The sequence below is a fragment of the Aphidius gifuensis genome, linkage group LG2, assembly GCF_014905175.1.
Source record: "Aphidius gifuensis isolate YNYX2018 linkage group LG2, ASM1490517v1, whole genome shotgun sequence".
Classification (NCBI taxonomy): Eukaryota; Metazoa; Arthropoda; class Insecta; order Hymenoptera; family Braconidae; genus Aphidius; species Aphidius gifuensis.
The window spans coordinates 7,515,125-7,533,646 of NC_057789.1; the positions used below are offsets into that span (position 1 = coordinate 7,515,125).

Here is an 18,522-nt window from a genome sequence, read left to right on the forward strand (position 1 = left end):
ATCATAAATTCTTAAGATTCTTTGAATTTCTTATTTATCAAGGGGTTGGTTATTGGACTCGATTAATTCAATTGAATTCAACGAAAATCATAAAAAAAAAAAATATAAAATTAACACTTGAACAAATAATTTATTAAATAATATATAATTTTTTAAATTTAATGAAAATAAAAATCAATTTTATATCAAAAAATTCACCCCATTAAAAATCACCATAATGGATTTTTTTTTTTTCTATATACGATGAATAATGATGAATAATGACAATGGTCAAAGTAGGTAGAGTTTTAAGGGGATGAAATAAATATATAAATTTGAGGGAAGAATTTTATAAAGAAAAAAAAAAAAGCTGGTAAGGGTAGATGATGTTGGTGGTGATGATGATGATGATGCTTGATGATATATAAGTGAAAAGCTTTCTCGACCATGCGCTTTGATGAAAAATTTGTAGTGGGATTTTCAGCGGCATTATGAGAGACTCCAGTTGAGATTGAAAAAATCAACTAGATTACTGAAAGACGTACATTCGCCACTGACTGTTACAGACGTCTTGACAATTGATAAAATTATAAATTATTTAAAGTAATATAATAAATAAAATTGTGTATTTTTAACACTTAAAATTATTAATAATGCCGCGGGGTCGGCTTAAAAAAATATCAAATATTTGGTACTACAGAAAGAGGCAGAATTTTTATAAAAAAAATTAACATTATACAAAAAAAAAAAGTGGAATCATTTTGACAACGGCATAACGCCTCTCCGGTAAGTTGAATATTTAAATTTGAATCATATTTTTTAATTGTTATTTGTCTTTTTGTAACGATCAAATTGTTAGAAATAAATTTAAATTTTGTATAGAAATTTTTTAATACTTAAGATATTGCAAGGTGTATTTTTACGATCGTTTAATTTCCTCATGTGTCATCAACAGATGAGTATTATTTTCAAAGGATATTATTTTAACAAATGTGGGTATAGATTTACCACAAAGGATAAAATATTAAATTGAATAATCATATGTACAAAGGTAGACAAAGAAAATGATTTTGAGCATGAAAAGATTGAATTGATAAAAGGAAAATATCTGAATATATATAAAATTATTTAACAAAATATTATTAAGTATATGGATGGCAACAGAAGGGGTTTAAATGACAAGGGTTAATAGTTTAATATATACTTGTTAACAAGGTTACAAAGCAATCTGCATAACGTGAAAACTTGTACTATACTTTGACATTATTATCAGTGTCTCTGGGCGATACTTATGCCACTTTAATTAACAACGATAATTTTATTACCGGTTTGTCTGTACAACGATTTATAAAAAAAAAAATATTATTTTTAATTTTTAATTAATATTTAATTTGAAAAATAATTGTATTAAAAATATTATTTAAATGAAATTTATAAATCGATAAATTTATATAAAAATTTTATAAAAAAATTTTCATCATTTTTTTTTTTATTTAAAAATAATTAGCAGTTTTTAAAATATTAAAAATATATACCTATTTAATTTAATTAAAATAAGTATATTGATTTATAAAAAATTTTAAATTATTATTTTTACGTAGGTGGGACGCTTCGCTTCGCGTCACCTACGTATTGGATTTGTCTACCGAAAATTAAAAAACGCTCTCATTTCTTAAGTAATTGTCAGAGACACTTTGTGTTAGAACCAAAAGAAGCGTATTTTCAATCTATTTAATTTGTATATTTTTGATTTTTTTACAAATAATTATTAAAGTTGCCAGAGCCAAAAATGTTAAAAACCTTTTTTTCTTTTTTAAATATTAAATAACTTTTTATCTGTAAGCGTGATCGATTTGCACCGACTAATTAAAAGTTTCCTTTTATTTTGATCTTTAAATCGCCGCTATTTTGAAAACGATATCTTTAAAACTCACGGAGTTATTAGAATTCTAATAGAAAAATTTGATGTGGCTGTTTTTTTCCCGATTTACATTGGAACCCAACAAAATCATGTTTTGTGGAGATTCGACGCGCAGTGTTGGCAGCCCTGCTTAGTTCGTCTCACTCACACAGATGAACATATGTTTATGATAAAATTTCATAGTGTTGTGACTAAACAATATGACATTTTATTTGAAAAAAAAAAAAATTACACTAACTAATAATTGCACATAACCCACCGGAGTATTGAAAATTTTAATTTTCGTTATATATGATTTTTTTATTTTTAAATTATTATAGTAATTAAAAGAGAAAATTTATGATTGAATTCTGTATGAGGATGAAACTTTATGACAAGGTGATACAATGTATATTTATATTGAAATAGATAGATGGTATATAGTAAAGAGAGGAAAAAGCATTTTCGCAGTAGATAACGTAATTGACAAGGTAACTAATTTAGAGTGCAATATCGCGCGACAAAGTGGTGAGACGGATCGCCAAATGGAAGCCTTGGTTTGAGTGAGAAAGTAAATATCTACAACCACTTGTACTATCATTGAATAAAGCCCTATCATCAGTATATTTTATGATATTTAAAAAATTGAAAAATATCAAACAAAAATCACAAAAAATTACTTGAATTTTTTAAATTTAAATTAAAAATATTTAACAATTGATTTATTTTATTTTTTATTTGCCAACTTGTTGAAGAGTTTTTCTATAAATGAAGCAACAGTTTGCTAGTTGCTGAAATTCATAAAATTAAATAAATAAAAAAAAAAAGCTCAATGAAAATTAATTGATTTAAAAAGAGACTCGATGAAAATATATACATCTTAAATAAAATTACAAAAATTTCTTTAAAAAATATTTCTTTATTCAAATAGAAAAAAAAAGGATTGATATGATTAAATGAATGAATAGATAGTGTGACAAATTGAATAAAATACTAGAGTTTCTCCGAATGACTGAATTATATTTTTTATATATTTTTTATTTCCAGACATATCTAATTGGCCATCTTGAATAAAGTTTTGATACTGAGGGCAAGTGATTCAGCTATGAATACACACTTTACAGATACTCAGACGAGACAGGAAATTGCATAAATAAATATGAAATTCGATATCTCATATTGCTTATACTATATTGCCTTGTGAATTATCCCCATTGTTAAATTTCAAACTTTATTATAGAAACTTTAACACATCTTAAAGTTCATCTTGTTAATTTTATTATACCCTAATTATATTTATTACAACTATTTTAAATTTGAAGCTACTTTTTATTTAAAAAATGCAAAATATATTTTCATTTGTGATGAAATAAAATTTATTTTTTAAACCATCACGTTTTTTTATAATAATTTTCTATGACATTTTACACGATTTTTCTATTAACCAAAATGTATGTGTTATTATAAAATATATTTTTAACAGTGAATACTTTTAGCTGAGCCATTTGGTCAAGCACCATTACGTGATATGATTTTATTTTTTAAATTATATATTATGGTTGACATGATCTTTCAAGAGGGTGAAATAGACAAAGAATGTACGTGTTTAATATAAAAATAAAAATTCTAATAAATAATAAAAAAATTATTATATAAAATTTCTAATAAATAAATTATTTGTCAATTGATTTATTGTGAAATAAATTTTAGAATTTTATTTTAAATTTTTAGATAAAATATTAGCTCATTTATTTAAATTATTCATATTTTTTAATTTAATTTTTAATGAAGAGACATTTCAAGGGTTGCTTGACATACTTGATTTAGTCTGTTTTATATTTATTGAAATATCTCTCACACACCTGTCGATAACAAACACAGATGTCAATCGACCAAGGGCCTCCTCAATTATTATTCCTATCTTCCTCACTTGAATTTCATACGACACATCATTCATTCTACCAATTTATAAATATTGCTAAATTAAAAACAAACTAAAAAATAGAAAATTAATTTTGTTTGTAAATAAATTTATTTACATTTTTTTTTTTTTTTTTTTTCGAAAAATATAATAGTAAAAAAATTAAACTGCAATTGACATGATTGAAAAAAATTACAAAAGATTTTATTGATTTTTAAAAAAAAAAAAAAATATTTTATTTTAATTAAATAATATCTTTTGGATCACTCAAGTGCGTAAGCTTTTAACAAATAAGTACTTTTTTTTTATTTTTTATTTTCTATTTGGTCTATTGGTCATTCTTTTCTATAATTACGAAAAAATAAAAAATATATAAAAAAAGCTTTAAAACGTTTTCTAGTATAACAAACAGTATTCTCGTCTTGATAATGATTTTTATTTTTTTTTATTCTTCATCATTTCTTTAACTTGCTTTTTTTTTTTACTGTCTAACATTCTCCCTTTCGATAAATAATACTCGCACCCTTGGGAAAATTTTTTTCACTCATAGAATGCAGCTGAATGACTTATTCTTATATATTTTTTTGATTATTATATATATTTTTCAACCCCTCACATTTTTCATTTCCATCTATTACTCTGCACTTATTCAAATTGAACGTGTAATTGAAAAAAAATATTTTTTAATTATACGATATTACTTTTTTTTTTTGTGAAAAAAATTATTATTTTTCTTTTGCTCTATTTGGCACTTTGTTCGAAATGATAGAGTCTATTATACTTATCCAAAACAGACGATAAAAAAGTGCCGGAAACTTTGTAAATTTTTTTTTTTTTCAAGAGAGACCGCACTTGATAGAAAATCACTGTTAGAAAGTGGCAATTTTCGATATATAACGTAAAAAAAATATATATATATGAAAACCACTTTTTCTCTTTCTCGGCCACCGATTTCCGAAATATTATTATTTTTTTTTCTATCGAATGCTCTTCAATATATTCTTTATTCAATTTGACTTTTAGTCACATGGAAAATTACTCATTCACCTCAATTCATTTGTACTTTTTTGATTTTTTTATTAAACAATAACTAACTCTGTTTAACGTCAATCTATTGTTAATATAATATCATTGTTTTATTTTATTTTTTTTTACTTTATATAATTAGTAATTATTAATTACTATTATTATTAATAATTATAATAATAATAATTAATAATTATTCATTACAAAGACAAATTATAATTTTGTTTATTTTACATTGCAAATCCCCCACGAAAAAATATATATCCAGGATATGTCCTGGATATATATTTTCTCGTGGGAGGAATTCCTAACAGCCTAAGTAATAAGTCATAGTGTAATTATTAGTAATGACTTTTATCAAATTTATACAATATTTCAATTTATATTATAACAATATTTCAAAGAATCGTCTGGAAATAAAAAGAAGAAGTAGAAAAAGATCAGTGCAAAAATTTTTTCAGTGTGTGAATATATATAATTTAATGCGTAGCGACAATGTCTGACTAATGCTTGACATAAACTACACAAAAAAAAATTTTTTTACTTTTTATTTCATCTAAATAAATTTATAAACATAAATATATTCATCTTTGCTGTTCATACTTAATTAATTTCATTTAATTAAAATTAATCATTCATTTTATTGATATTTTAAATAAATAAATAATTTTCAAATTCACTATCGGCACTGTATACCGGAGAATTTACGGAGATATTTATACAAATTACACGGAAAAATTTACGGTGAATATGTGGTGTATAGTAATTATTGGATTGTTTATAAAACCCGTAAATGTCTCCGTATTTTCCGTAAATTTCCACGTATCGATGCATTGTATACCTTTGTCTTTTTAAATTAATAATTTTTTAAATTTTAAATATAATTTTGTACAAGTCATTATCGTTCTACTTTTAAAATAATTTTTACTTAAAAATTAATCATCAGTTTTTGAAATTAATTAATCAATTAATAATTAACATAATCCTTCATTATATTTTCATCTAATTTATTTACAATTTTAAATTCATATAACAAATTCAACGATTATTTTTGTATTTAAAAAACAAGGTGATATATGCGTGCGCTTGATTTTTAATTAATAATTTTTATGCGTATTGTTAATTACTGTTACAGGCGCTGAGGAGTATTTAGTTTAAATCATCATTAGAGCATGATGGCTGGTGGAACATTTAGTGGCTGGCTTCAGCGCTGTCGAGAGTCAAGACAGCTTGTCCTAGTAATTGTTGCAATAGCCCTTCTTCTTGACAATATGCTATTAACCACTGTAGGCAAGTATAAAATAATTTTATATTTTTATTAAAAAATATATTTAATAGCGATAAATCACTGAGTCAAATTATGTATGTCTTAATTTAAAAAAAAGCTCAGACAGATAATTTTACAATATATATAGATAAATCTACCGTGCAATCTTTGATGAATAAAAAAAAAAAAATAAAAATGGTAAAAGCTCTTACCATCTTGCTTTGAGTCAGAACCCAGAGTGAATTCTTTTGTTCCTAATTATTTCCTTCGATGTCCACACTTTTCTTTCGTTTCGATAGCCAACATAAAAGACTTCCACATTTAATTAAGTATACTTTTTTTTTTTTTCATTTTTATTTCTTTTCGTCTTTTCATCAACGCAATATAAAATTAGTTGTGAAATAAATTTATAAAAAAAATATTATAAATAGTAATAATTCTTTTTTTTTAAATGTTGTATAAATTTAAAAAAAATTTTAAGTTAAAAGTTGAATGAATAAAGTAGACTTGGAAAATAATTTAAGATTTTTTTTTTTTTTATTTTTCAACAAGTCAACCTTTTGTGCTTCTTTGATGGTAAATTTTAGCTGAGAAATTTTTTAAAAATAATTGTTTAAGTACTTGACACTGTAGGTCAAGTGAAAGCGACAATAAAAATTTAAATTTTTACAAATTAATTATATTCAAAAAAAAAAATGTAAAAATAGGGTGATTTTTTTTTAAATAAAAAATCAATAAAATCAATTGAAAGTATAGTTAATAAAAGGAAAAAAAAAATCATTTTACAATATTTGAAATCGTAAATTTTATTCCCAAAGGGATTCAAAGAACATTGGCAATTGTATTACGAAATAAAATTTATCTTTCTACTTTTATTTATAGATTATTTTATATATTTTTTTTTTTTCTACAATGTCTTGGTCGTATAGAAATCCTTCATTGATTTTAGATTTGTAAAAGATATACTTTAATATCAATCAGTCAATTTAATAATAATATTAAATTAAATTTATTAATATAATTCCCCTCTAAATAATACTCATTTAATGATAAATAATAATTTTATTCTGGTTGTTAAAATAATAATAAATAAATAAATCAAGTGTTGAGCTAGTCATTCGTTTAACTTTCTTAACATTCATCTTTAATTCAGTAGCCAAAACCATATCAAAATCAAGGGAAAAAAAAAAAAAAATTTATGAATCTTTGTCATGTCACTACTTTATACCAATCCAGATAAGTGGTCATGCATTTATGGAGGACGTATTATCAATGCCGCACTTTTACACTTATTTTTTTTATTTTTTTTCTATATAAAAATCTACTTTACTATTGTTATTTATAAATAAATGTGTATTTATAAATAATAATAATAACAAGATAAATAAAATAAACAATAAAAATAAATTAAATATAATGTAAAAATACTTGTTTGTTTATTTTTTTTAATCAAAAAGTATTTAATTTAATTTAAAATTTAATTTCAAAGTATTTCTATTGAAATAAATTTATTATATTAAAAAAAAATGACTTGACATTTAAAAAACATGTTACATTTTGTAAAAATTTTAATATAAAAAAAAAAAAATTACAAAAAAAATGCCAACGGCACGTGGTGTTCCCAAGCGGTCACCCATCCAAGTACTAACCACGCTCAGCCCTGCTTAACTTCGGTGATCGGACGAGAACCGGTGCATTCAGGCCGATATGGTCGTTGGCGATAGCATTTACTTATAAAATTAATATAAGCAAATAAATTTGAACATAAATTTACTAATTGACTTTGATATTGGTTCATTGTTCATTGATTTTATAAACACAAGTATTATCATAAAAAAAAAAAGAATAAATAAATTGACGAAAAATTTTTTTAATTTATTTATGTACACATAAATCACACATAATTCACACGTAATTTTTAGTCTAATAACATCAAGATTAAATGTTTACTGAAAAAGTTGTGCTACCTTAATATGTCAATTTTAAAAAAAAATATAAAAAATATTAAAAAAAATTTTCTTTCAAATTTATTTCTTCACACAGAAAAAACACATAATTCGCACAAAATTTCAAGCCCAATTGCATCGAGATCCGATGATTATTAAAAAAGTTGTGCTAGCTTAATATGCCAATTTTAAAAAAAAATATAAAAAATATTAAAAAAAAATTTCTTTCAAATTTATTTCTTCACACATAAAAAACACACAATTCGCACAAAATTTCAAGCCCAATTGCATCGAGATCCGATGATTATTAAAAAAGTTGTGCTAGCTTAATATGTCAATTTTAAAAAAAAAAATTTTGTTTACTCGCTTTTTTTTGTTGTTTTTTCGTTGCTAACGAAATAAATAAAAAAATAATAGAAAAAGGCAAACAGAAAGAAATTCATATGAGAGTAAGTGAGAAAAAAACAATGACCAATCAAATGTCCGGAAGACCGATGATGTTTGTCCTTTTTATATTAGGATAATAAATAAAATGAATGTTACTTTTTGATATGATTAAAAAATAATTTATTATTATTTTACAGTGCCAATAATACCAGAATTTCTATATGACATAAAACACCCAAATAATACACTTAGTGAACATCTAGATGGACCACATCATGCATCAACAACACCAATATCTACAACACTTATACCAGCATCATTAGACAATAGTAAATGCATGTGTAAATGTCCCCAAGGTAATTTTACAAATGGACAATTAGAATTTCTAATGGGAACAACAAGTACATCAAATCAAATAGGTATTTAAAAATTAAAAAAATAATTTAAAAATATATATATAATAATGAATTTTTATTAATTAATAGTTACAACAGTTAATACAAAAAATTTAACAAGCCCAGAAGAACTTGAAAAAGCTCAACGACATCGTGAATTAATTGAAGAAACTGTACCAGTTGGTATGATGTTTGCATCAAAAGCAGTTGTTCAACTTTTAGCTAATCCAATTGTTGGACCTCTTACACACAAGTAATTGCATTGATTTATTTATTTTATAATTGAAATATTGTTAATTATAATTTGTTTTATTATTTACAGAATTGGATATAGTATTCCCATGTTTACTGGATTTATTATAATGTTTCTATCAACTTTAATATTTGCATTTGGACGTAGTTATAGTGTGTTATTTATAGCAAGAGCACTTCAAGGTATTGGTTCATCATGTTCAAGTGTTTCTGGTATGGGTATGTTAGCTGAAAGATATCAAGATGATAAAGAACGTGGTAATGCAATGGGTATTGCACTTGGTGGTTTAGCACTTGGTGTATTAATTGGTCCACCATTTGGTGGTCTTATGTATGAATTTGTTGGTAAATCAGCACCATTTTTAATATTATCTGCATTAGCACTTGGTGATGGTTGTAAGTTGATGTTTTTTATACTATTTTTTGTTTCTAAATAAATAGTAATTTAATTTTTTAAAAAAACATTTCAGTATTACAACTTATGATGCTTCAACCATCAGTTGTCTATACAGAATCAGAACCACCTTCATTAAAAGCACTTGTTACAGATCCTTATATTATTCTTGCAGCAGGTAATTATAAAAAATAATAATAAAATTTTTTTAAATAATTATTAAATATATGTTATTACAGGAGCAATAACATTTGCTAATATGGGAATTGCAATGTTAGAACCAAGTTTACCAATTTGGATGATGGACACAATGGGTGCTAGTAGATGGAAACAAGGAGCAACATTTTTACCAGCTAGTATCAGTTATTTAATTGGTACAAATTTATTTGGACCATTGGGACATCGTATGGGCAGGTAATGTCTCAACAATAATTAATATTTCGAAATTTCTAACATGTCTTTTATATTTACTTTCGAAAAAATGTTTTAATTTTGTTTTTTGTACAGATGGTTAGCTGCATTAATTGGACTGATTGTCATTGGTTTCTGTCTCATGTTGGTAAGTTATTAAATGCAATTATTATTGTCAATGATTTATCATATTCGAATAATTTAGATACCACTTGCAACAAGTATCAATCATCTTATAATACCAAATGCTGGATTGGGTTTTGCAATTGGTATGGTTGATAGTTCAATGATGCCAGAACTTGGTTATCTTGTTGATATACGACATACTGCTGTTTATGGTAGTGTTTATGCTATTGGTGATGTTGCATTTTGTATGGGTTTTGCTATTGGTTAGTTTGAATCTTAATTTTTATTAAAAATTCATCAACTAATTTATGATTTATGTTAACAGTCAATGATAATTTTTTTTCTAGGTCCAGCATTGAGTGGAACACTTGTTAACACTATTGGCTTTGAATGGATGCTTTTTGGTATTGCAATACTTTGTTTTATTTATGCACCATTTATGTATTTACTCAGAGCACCACCAACCAAAGAAGAAAAAAAGGTTTGTTGTGGTTTTTTTTAAATTTATTTATTCATCTGTAAATTATCAAAGCTAATGGGTTTATTTTATTTTCTTAGACTCTGATTATTGGTGAAAAATCATCAGTTAGATATGTAACTTATTCAAATGATGATGATGAATAGTAAGGTTGTATTCAATTTATTGCTTATATTTGTTTTTAATATTTAATGTAGAAATTATAATGTAAGTGTGTTTTTAGTGTAATAGTAAATAATTTATATAATCAATTATTTGCTTGATAAAATTATTAAGTTAATAGAAAAATTAAAACACAACAAAATGACAAAGAAAATATATACAGCGAGTTTTGTGATAGAAATCTTATCTACTTATTGTGTCAGTTAAAAGTTATTTAAAAAAAATATATAAAATTTATTTTATGTTTTTTTGAAAATAAAAAAAAAAAATATTGCATGACAAACGTTGTGAGCTACATGTACCGTAAGTATTCTGAGTAAAAATCTAATGATTGTTTAAAAAACAATTAAAATATATAAATTACAAAAAAAAAAAATAAAAAAGCTTTTAACGATCAAAATTTGAATTAAAAAAATGTTTGAGCTTTTTAAAATTACGCATATTTTAAACTTCAATTAGTTGATTGATAAAAAAAAAATTTACTCTTACAATTTTGACGGTTAAAAGTGGCTATTTGAATTTTTTTTTAAATTCATAAATTTGTTGAGAAATGAAAATTATAAATTAATAAAATAATTAAGTATTTAATGAGCTTTTTGTGGGGGGATACGAGAATGTTCTTGAGAACTCGAGACAACGCGAGCTCGATGAAAAATATATAATCTGTTATAATCACAATGAACAAAAAATAATAAATAAATATATATAACATAGCTCAATCGTCAACTAAAGCTGTAAAAAATAAAATTATAAAAAAAAAAATCATGTCGTTGGTATGAATGGGAATAAAATTGTTTAGATTTTGAGTATAAAGTTGGAAATTGTTTGACATTGTCATCGAAATGAATCGTAATTTTTTAAAATCGAAATTAAAATTGAATGAAAAGGAGTAACCACCTGGCTTAGATTTCCTGAATGGCTGCAGGAAAACTGGGCTTTTAAAAAGCAACCAGGTTACATGAAGAGTTCTCCACGTAGATTATTTATAATTTGAAAAATTTTAAATCACAAAAAAGTAAAAAAGAGTCGAGGCAATGTCACCTCGAAAATTACGATTTATTTCGTTGACAAAAAAATTTATAAAAACGATATTTTCAATCGTTTACGTTTGGTGAACGTGAAACCTGAAAAAGCGCGGTATTTTTGTTGAGATGTTTGTCATAGTGCCGAGAAATGAACCGAGTTGGTGGAAAAAAAAAAATATAAAAAAAATATAAAGATGAATTTGCAGTGAAAAAATCGAAATTATTTATTAAAAAAATAAACCCTGATTAGAAAAAAAATTCGTAGAAGCAATATTATTAAAATTTCGTAAATTTCCAATTGATGGAACGTAATTATAAATGTATTGAAATATATAATAATCGTATTGAAAATAATATTCAGTAGAAAAAAAAAAAACTATATAATGTTTTAAAAAAAAAATTTAATCGTTACTGTCGTGTATTTATTAACAAACTCTTAAGGAGTACTAAAAAATTATTTAAAAAAAATTAAATATATATTTAAAAAATCAACCACCACCTTAGGATCCTAAGCAACTCGATGCCATCATATTTTATTGAATCAATCGGCAGATAAAGGTTTCGAAAATTCACAATGTTAAAAAATTTGCGCTTAGCATAATTAATCTATAAAAAAAAAAATATGTTAATCAATTAAAAATAAGTAGCAAGTAGTTGTAGAAATTAGTCGCACTAATCACTTAGAAAAAAAAATAATTATATTCCACGTTTTTTGAGTATTAAAAAAATATGTTCTTGTTTAGTCACATCAAAGGGTTTAATAAAAAAAAATAAATAATCAGATTTTCAACTGCAAATTCTGTATTTCAGATGCTACACAATTAAATGTAGCTACTCCTAATACGAAATACGAGTCAATTTAAATTGAAATGATTATTATTATTGTTCATTAATGTGACACAATGATAAACATCTTCTGATACCGCGATGATGAAGTGAATGGTTAAGCAAATTGTTGATTAATTTATTTGCGATGGTACGACAAATAATTTTAATAAATTCAAATAAATTTAAAAAAGAAATATATAAAAAATAAAGTATAATATTATATAACAGTGATGATAATATATTTTAATTATGTAAATATAAAAAATATAAAAATGCGTTTCGAATTTAACAACATTGCCGATTTAATTATATTTATTTTAGAATTTTTTTAAAATGTTTTTTAAATTAATTTCAAAATGTTTTGTTATTTTTTTTAAATTTAATTTCATCTTTTTTTATTGATAAATAATAGTAACAATAGAAAAAAAATATAGAAATGATTTCTTTGTAGAAATAGAAATGATTTCTTTGTAGAAATCGAAATATTTTTGTCGAAATTTAATGGTTTTTTTTTCGATACATTTTTTGTTTGGCATTGTGGTGTAGTCGAGGCACATTCGAATTGCTAGTGCAATCACAGAAAAAAATAATAATTAAATGATAATAAAATTCTGTATAACGAAAAAAAAAAATAATCAAATATATTTGTCAGTTCATAGGTAAAATATGAGCTATCACGTGTCTCGAGTCATAATTCCAACGAAAAAATATTTAAAAATATATAAAAATATGAATATAAAAAATGAATTATTGAGTTTATATAATTCTTATTTAATTATATAATCTAGTTTGTAAAAATTTTTGAACAAATATTATGAGATGAGAGAAAATGCGTTTGTTAAAATCTGCTATGTGAACAGACAGACAATAAGCAATGAATTAATTAAAAAATGATTTAAAAAAATTGAGTTTTATAATTTTTAATAAATATAAAATTAATAAAATAAATTTTATTAATATTTCATATTTTTAATTATCAAATTATCAATCAAAAAATTAAAAATAAAAATTTTTTTCTTTTCTCGTAATCCTTCCACATTGGCAAATATAATTTTTAAAAAAATATACTATCATTATTTTCGTCAACTATATATTTATCAAAATGAGATATAAGCTAGAAATTGTGTGTTGTAATAATAAAAATAATTTCAAATTGATAAATAAATATAATTAAAAACAAAAAATATATTTAAAAAGCTGGTGTATGGGTCCGACTTAAAGATTGTTGTTAGAAAATAAATAAAAAAAAAAACAAAATATCACAGTTACTGAAGAAAATGAGATTGTAAATTTATAATTTTAATCGAAAAATAATAATAGCTTAATTTATTTACTTAATTCAAACAAAAATTCAATTTGCCAATTTTTTTAAAATTCTTTTTAAACAAATAAACAACTTGATAATTATTTTTTGACAAAGAAAATAAATAAATATCAATTGACAATTTAAAACAAATAATGTACTTTAATTTTTTTATTAAAAAAAAGTTTATCATGTAATTAATAAGTGATATATTTACCGAATTTTGGTATAAAGATTTCTGTAAATGTGAATGATGTTTATGTGTATTATATGGATCAAAATGTATTTAACCAAATTAATAAAATAATCATCGTTGAATTCTAACTAATTATTTCTACCAAGATGTCGAATAAACAGTCTATTTTATCTCGTCTAAAATAAAAAAATTATCATCAATCTTTTAATTAATAATTACATTACTATTACTCACCAGATTTAGCAGCATCTTGTTCATTTTGATCACTCAATATTTCTCTTTCGAAACTATCATCATCTGTAAAATAAATAAAATTATTATCAAGCCATTTATGATACTTAAATAAACAAAAATATTTACCTGATGATAATTGTATTGAATTAATAATACTAGGTTCAACCAAAAAATCAATATCTTTAACTCGCTTAAATGCCTTTTCGAGAATTGATTTATTCATCTGAATTCTACGTGACAATGTCGCCAATTTAATCTTTATAAAATCAAACAAAAATTCATTTATATAATTAATTAATATATTTTCTAAAATTAATCATTAAATCTAGGTATTACGTCAATCTCAGTTTGTTTTGGTATTATTTTTTTTTCATTCAGTAATCCATTTGAATCATCAATAATATTAGTCAAAAATTTAAATGGTTCAATTGGATTTTTTTTAACACGTTCAATTGAATTATTTAATTCATCAGATGATAATTTATCAACATCTAATAGCACTGTGTCTTTGTCATTATTTTTTTCTTCATAATCAAGTTTATTATATAATTGAGGATCTGATGTTGTTGCTATTTTTGATTTACATGTATTTTTATTTTTAATATTTGTTAAAATTGACTTTTTTCTAGCACTCATGATTGTAAAATTAAAATTAAAAAATTTATAAATGTTTTTTTGTTTAATCAATCGTAACCATGACTTCAATTATTCATAAGTTTTCTATTTTTTTTTCAAATTTAAACATTTGTTTTTTCTTTTAGCACTCATCACTTAACTTTAATATAAAATTTTTACCCAAATAAAAGAAAATTATTATTTATCATATTGTTATTGTTATAATTCCTTAAATTTTCTACAATATTTTCATAATTTTAAACAATCATCATATTAATAATGATATATAAATTAATTTAATATATGTGTATAAATGTTTTAATTTTTTTTTTTCATATTTTAAAAATTACTTCTATATTAACTATTAAATAAACTAAAAATATTTTTTTTTTCTTTTTAAGTGTATAATAATAAGCATTTAGAAAAAGAAAAAAAAAATCAAACAAACAAACAAACATATTTTTTTTTAAATGGAATATAATAAATGTTTATAATATAATAATTTTCGTATTTTTTTTTTTTTGTTTTATCTCCTTATCACAGTGTATTTAAAAATAGATTAGTCTGGCTTCCTCTGGATTTTGTTCAACTGGGCAGTATGGACACTTCAATCTGGAAGCAAATTGGTTTCTATTTTAAAAAAGTGATTTCGATATCAATGTACATTGACGAGTCTCTATATGAACGACTTACTTGTTTGAACTTGTTAATTTATTAAGTGCATCTCTGGATATAACATGTCCACAAACAAGTTTCATTGGTGGATTATTTTCAGTACTTTGTTGTCGTAATATTGGACATGCAAATACTGAATGATAACGACTCTGTTGACCCAAATCAATTTCAATCTAATAACAAACAAAATAAACCAAATAATAATCAATCATTAACAAGCTTTATATAAATTTTTTTAAATAATTTTTTACCGGTAATTCATCTTTTCCATTCCAAATACCAGTAACTTGTCTTTGTTGCATAACTTGTTTAATATTTAGCAGTGCTGGTAATGCTGTACATCCTGCATTAACACTATTTACAAATAAAGAAATAAATATTAATAAAAATTCAATGATAATTGATGATGATTAATTAATTACCAAACTGTTAGAGGACTATCAATACTAAGACCAAGTAATGTGCATGCTTCTTTAGTAAATACATCATGAATATCAAGCCAAAGTGTTGGATCCAATAGATGACTGTATGGTGATGATTGTATACCATTTGGTAAATATAATAATGTACCCATAAGTGATTGTACTTCTTTTTCATAACGTGATACAAATTGTGTTAAATTTTTTCTTGCATACATAACAGCTTCAGCTTGACTACTTGGTCCTTGTTCAACTAATCTTACAAATTGTAATCTATGCAATTTAAATTCTAATGATGAACTTTGTGACATTAATTCATCTCTATGATTTTTAGCCCATTCTAATGCTGGTTCTAAATTTCTTTGTTTTAAACAATCAAGTATATGATTTAATTCAGTAAATGGTTCTTTTCTTCCTTCTTCAGTCTTTACTCCAGTTTCCTTAATTAACAAAATCAAATTATTAACATAATTATTCTTATTTATTTGTTTAATTAATTACTTACTGCTGCAAGTTCATCAGCAATATCCAACATTCCTTGACGATAAAAATGTTGACATATAACTTGATTTAATAAATGTGATTTTTCTGGTCCATTAAATACATCTTCTCTACTTGTACTTGCAAAATCAGCTATGAAATTTCTATCAATTGCTTTTCCAACTTTTGATACATTACCATGTACATCACGATGATCAGTTGATAAACGTTGTACTGTATCACGTACTTTTTTCATAGCTTGTTTTATTATTTGTATTTGATTTTGTGTTAATTCTTGATCTGGTGGAGCTAAATTAAAAATAATAATAATCATCGAAATTATATCAAAACATTAATCATATGTTTTTATAAAAATGGTGGACATCAAAATAATAACAAATATAACATCATCAACTATTGTGTATATACACATAAATATAGATGTATAATTGAGATATATTTTTTTATCTTTATTTTGCAATATACATAGTTAAAATTATTTATATATTTACAAAGAAAATAATGTACTTGTGAAAGTTTCCAGTTTCAAGAAAGTACAAAGAAATAAAAAAAAAAAAAACCTACCTTCATCCAATTCCCGTTTTAACGTCTCAATTTCATTGATCAAATCTTGTAGCACTGCTCCAGCTTGATCATTTATATCTGTTAATTTTAATAGAACTTTATCGAGTTCACGTTCAACCATATTACATGCCTCCATTGTTATTTATTTATTTAACTGAATATTTAAAATAATTTTATTATAAAAATCACTGAAACTATAAATATACACAATGATAATAATGATGATGATGATTATACGACTCAATGGAACAAATAAAATATTTTTTGGCCTTCAAAATCAATGACAACAAGAAGTGTGTGTGTGTCATTTTTTTTTTTTTTCTTTGTGTATATTTTTTAAAATGGCTGACGTTACTCAATTGATATTATCAAAAACTACTTGAACAACAATAATTTTAATACTTAATTAAAAACAATTAGATATAATTAATATTTATTTATTTATTAATAATGAACAAATTATTTCAAATAGCTATTAAAAATTTTCAATACTTGAGTGTTTTTATTTACAACTCTAATTTGTTGACAATTTAACAGGACAAAACAAAAAATATTTTTACTATTTTTTTTTTTTTGCTTTTACAATAGATGTAATTAAACAATTTACAAATACAATTATAATTTCATTATTTAAATATTATTTTTTAAATTATTCGACACAAAAAAAATATCAATTTCTACAGGTTTTTTTATCTTTTTCTATTCGGAATGATGATTGAATAATAAATTTTGGGTTTTAAACAATTCTATTATTGAGATAACACCTATAACTTATTAATATATTTACATTTCTTTAACTTCTTCACCCTGAAATGAGTAAAAATATATTAATTATTAAACAATTAATAATGTTATTATAGGTTTGATATATTTTTGTATGTTATTTAATTCTTACCCATGCTTTGGCCATTACCATCAATGTGTGACTTGACAATTTTGGTCCAATAAGTGGATTCATTTGTGCCATGTAACAACACAACCAGCTGTAATAAAATTTTAATTATTATCATCAATTAATCATGTAAAAATAGATGTAATTATCAACTTACAAAAGCCAACATGTAAAAGCTGTGAGTATCAACATCACCTGCAAGATCCTGAATAGAAAAAATTTCGATTAAATTGATGATTTCGATTAAATTAATGATAGATAATAAATAATAATTTCACGTGATAATATTCAATGATAATATGACTTGAACAAATGAAAAATAAATCCTCACCCTCTGTTTGGTCCTTTGGTGACAACCAGTGGCCCAATAATTCCAACAACACCCCAGAAAATTGTGATAAGAAGAAATACTGCTGTACCCATTATTGTATCTACAAATTAATTGTCAATTTTTATTAATTAATTATCATTAAATGAATATTTTTAATTGAGTAATAATATAAACCTTGATAATAATATTCACGGGCGTTTTATGAAAATTTTTTAGACGACAGTGATCAGATGGTCACATGAATTCAACGAGCTGAAGTTGGCTGTTAAAATTTGGGACATTAAGGCGTGTATTA

The 18,522-nt window shown here is 23.5% G+C and overlaps 4 protein-coding genes and 1 non-coding gene across 7 annotated transcripts; 1 reads left to right on the forward strand and 4 right to left on the reverse strand.

The window, feature by feature from the left end:
• Positions 1-482: 482 nt before the first annotated feature.
• LOC122848854 (synaptic vesicular amine transporter) lies at positions 483-12,302 on the forward strand. Of its 2 annotated transcripts, none has more exons than XM_044147242.1 (11): positions 483-765; positions 5,962-6,116; positions 8,624-8,845; positions 8,912-9,074; positions 9,144-9,469; positions 9,544-9,645; positions 9,707-9,881; positions 9,975-10,026; positions 10,084-10,267; positions 10,352-10,485; positions 10,563-12,302. In XM_044147242.1, exons 2-11 carry the CDS (start codon positions 5,999-6,001, stop codon positions 10,626-10,628), a joined length of 1,542 nt encoding a protein of 513 aa, XP_044003177.1. In that variant the 5' UTR covers positions 483-765; positions 5,962-5,998; the 3' UTR covers positions 10,629-12,302. The 2 variants fall into 2 exon arrangements, with proteins under 2 accessions (XP_044003177.1, XP_044003179.1); XM_044147244.1 differs by having other exon boundaries at positions 514-765; positions 8,921-9,074.
• LOC122850730 lies at positions 7,694-7,812 on the reverse strand. Its single transcript, XR_006373640.1, has one exon. It is a non-coding gene; the product is annotated as a 5S ribosomal RNA (ribosomal RNA).
• A 653-nt stretch (positions 12,303-12,955) lies between the features above and the next one.
• LOC122848856 lies at positions 12,956-14,866 on the reverse strand. The gene is made up of 4 exons (XM_044147247.1): positions 14,567-14,866; positions 14,357-14,486; positions 14,231-14,293; positions 12,956-14,172 (listed from the first exon to the last, which is right to left on the reverse strand). Exons 1-4 carry the CDS (start codon positions 14,864-14,866, stop codon positions 14,159-14,161), a joined length of 507 nt encoding a protein of 168 aa, XP_044003182.1. The 3' UTR covers positions 12,956-14,158.
• Positions 14,427-17,308, reverse strand: LOC122848855 (E3 ubiquitin-protein ligase RMND5A). Of its 2 annotated transcripts, none has more exons than XM_044147246.1 (6): positions 17,005-17,308; positions 16,445-16,728; positions 15,943-16,379; positions 15,772-15,874; positions 15,539-15,693; positions 14,427-15,457 (listed from the first exon to the last, which is right to left on the reverse strand). In XM_044147246.1, the coding sequence occupies exons 1-6, from the start codon at positions 17,138-17,140 to the stop codon at positions 15,394-15,396; spliced, it is 1,179 nt and encodes a 392-aa protein (XP_044003181.1). In that variant the 5' UTR covers positions 17,141-17,308; the 3' UTR covers positions 14,427-15,393. The 2 variants fall into 2 exon arrangements, with proteins under 2 accessions (XP_044003181.1, XP_044003180.1); XM_044147245.1 differs by having other exon boundaries at positions 14,427-15,475.
• Positions 17,309-17,702: 394 nt separating this feature from the next.
• On the reverse strand, positions 17,703-18,503 carry LOC122848857 (V-type proton ATPase subunit e). The gene is made up of 5 exons (XM_044147248.1): positions 18,402-18,503; positions 18,228-18,327; positions 18,054-18,101; positions 17,900-17,987; positions 17,703-17,811 (listed from the first exon to the last, which is right to left on the reverse strand). The coding sequence occupies exons 2-5, from the start codon at positions 18,317-18,319 to the stop codon at positions 17,788-17,790; spliced, it is 252 nt and encodes an 83-aa protein (XP_044003183.1). The 5' UTR covers positions 18,320-18,327; positions 18,402-18,503; the 3' UTR covers positions 17,703-17,787.
• Between the last annotated feature and the right edge of the window lie 19 nt (positions 18,504-18,522).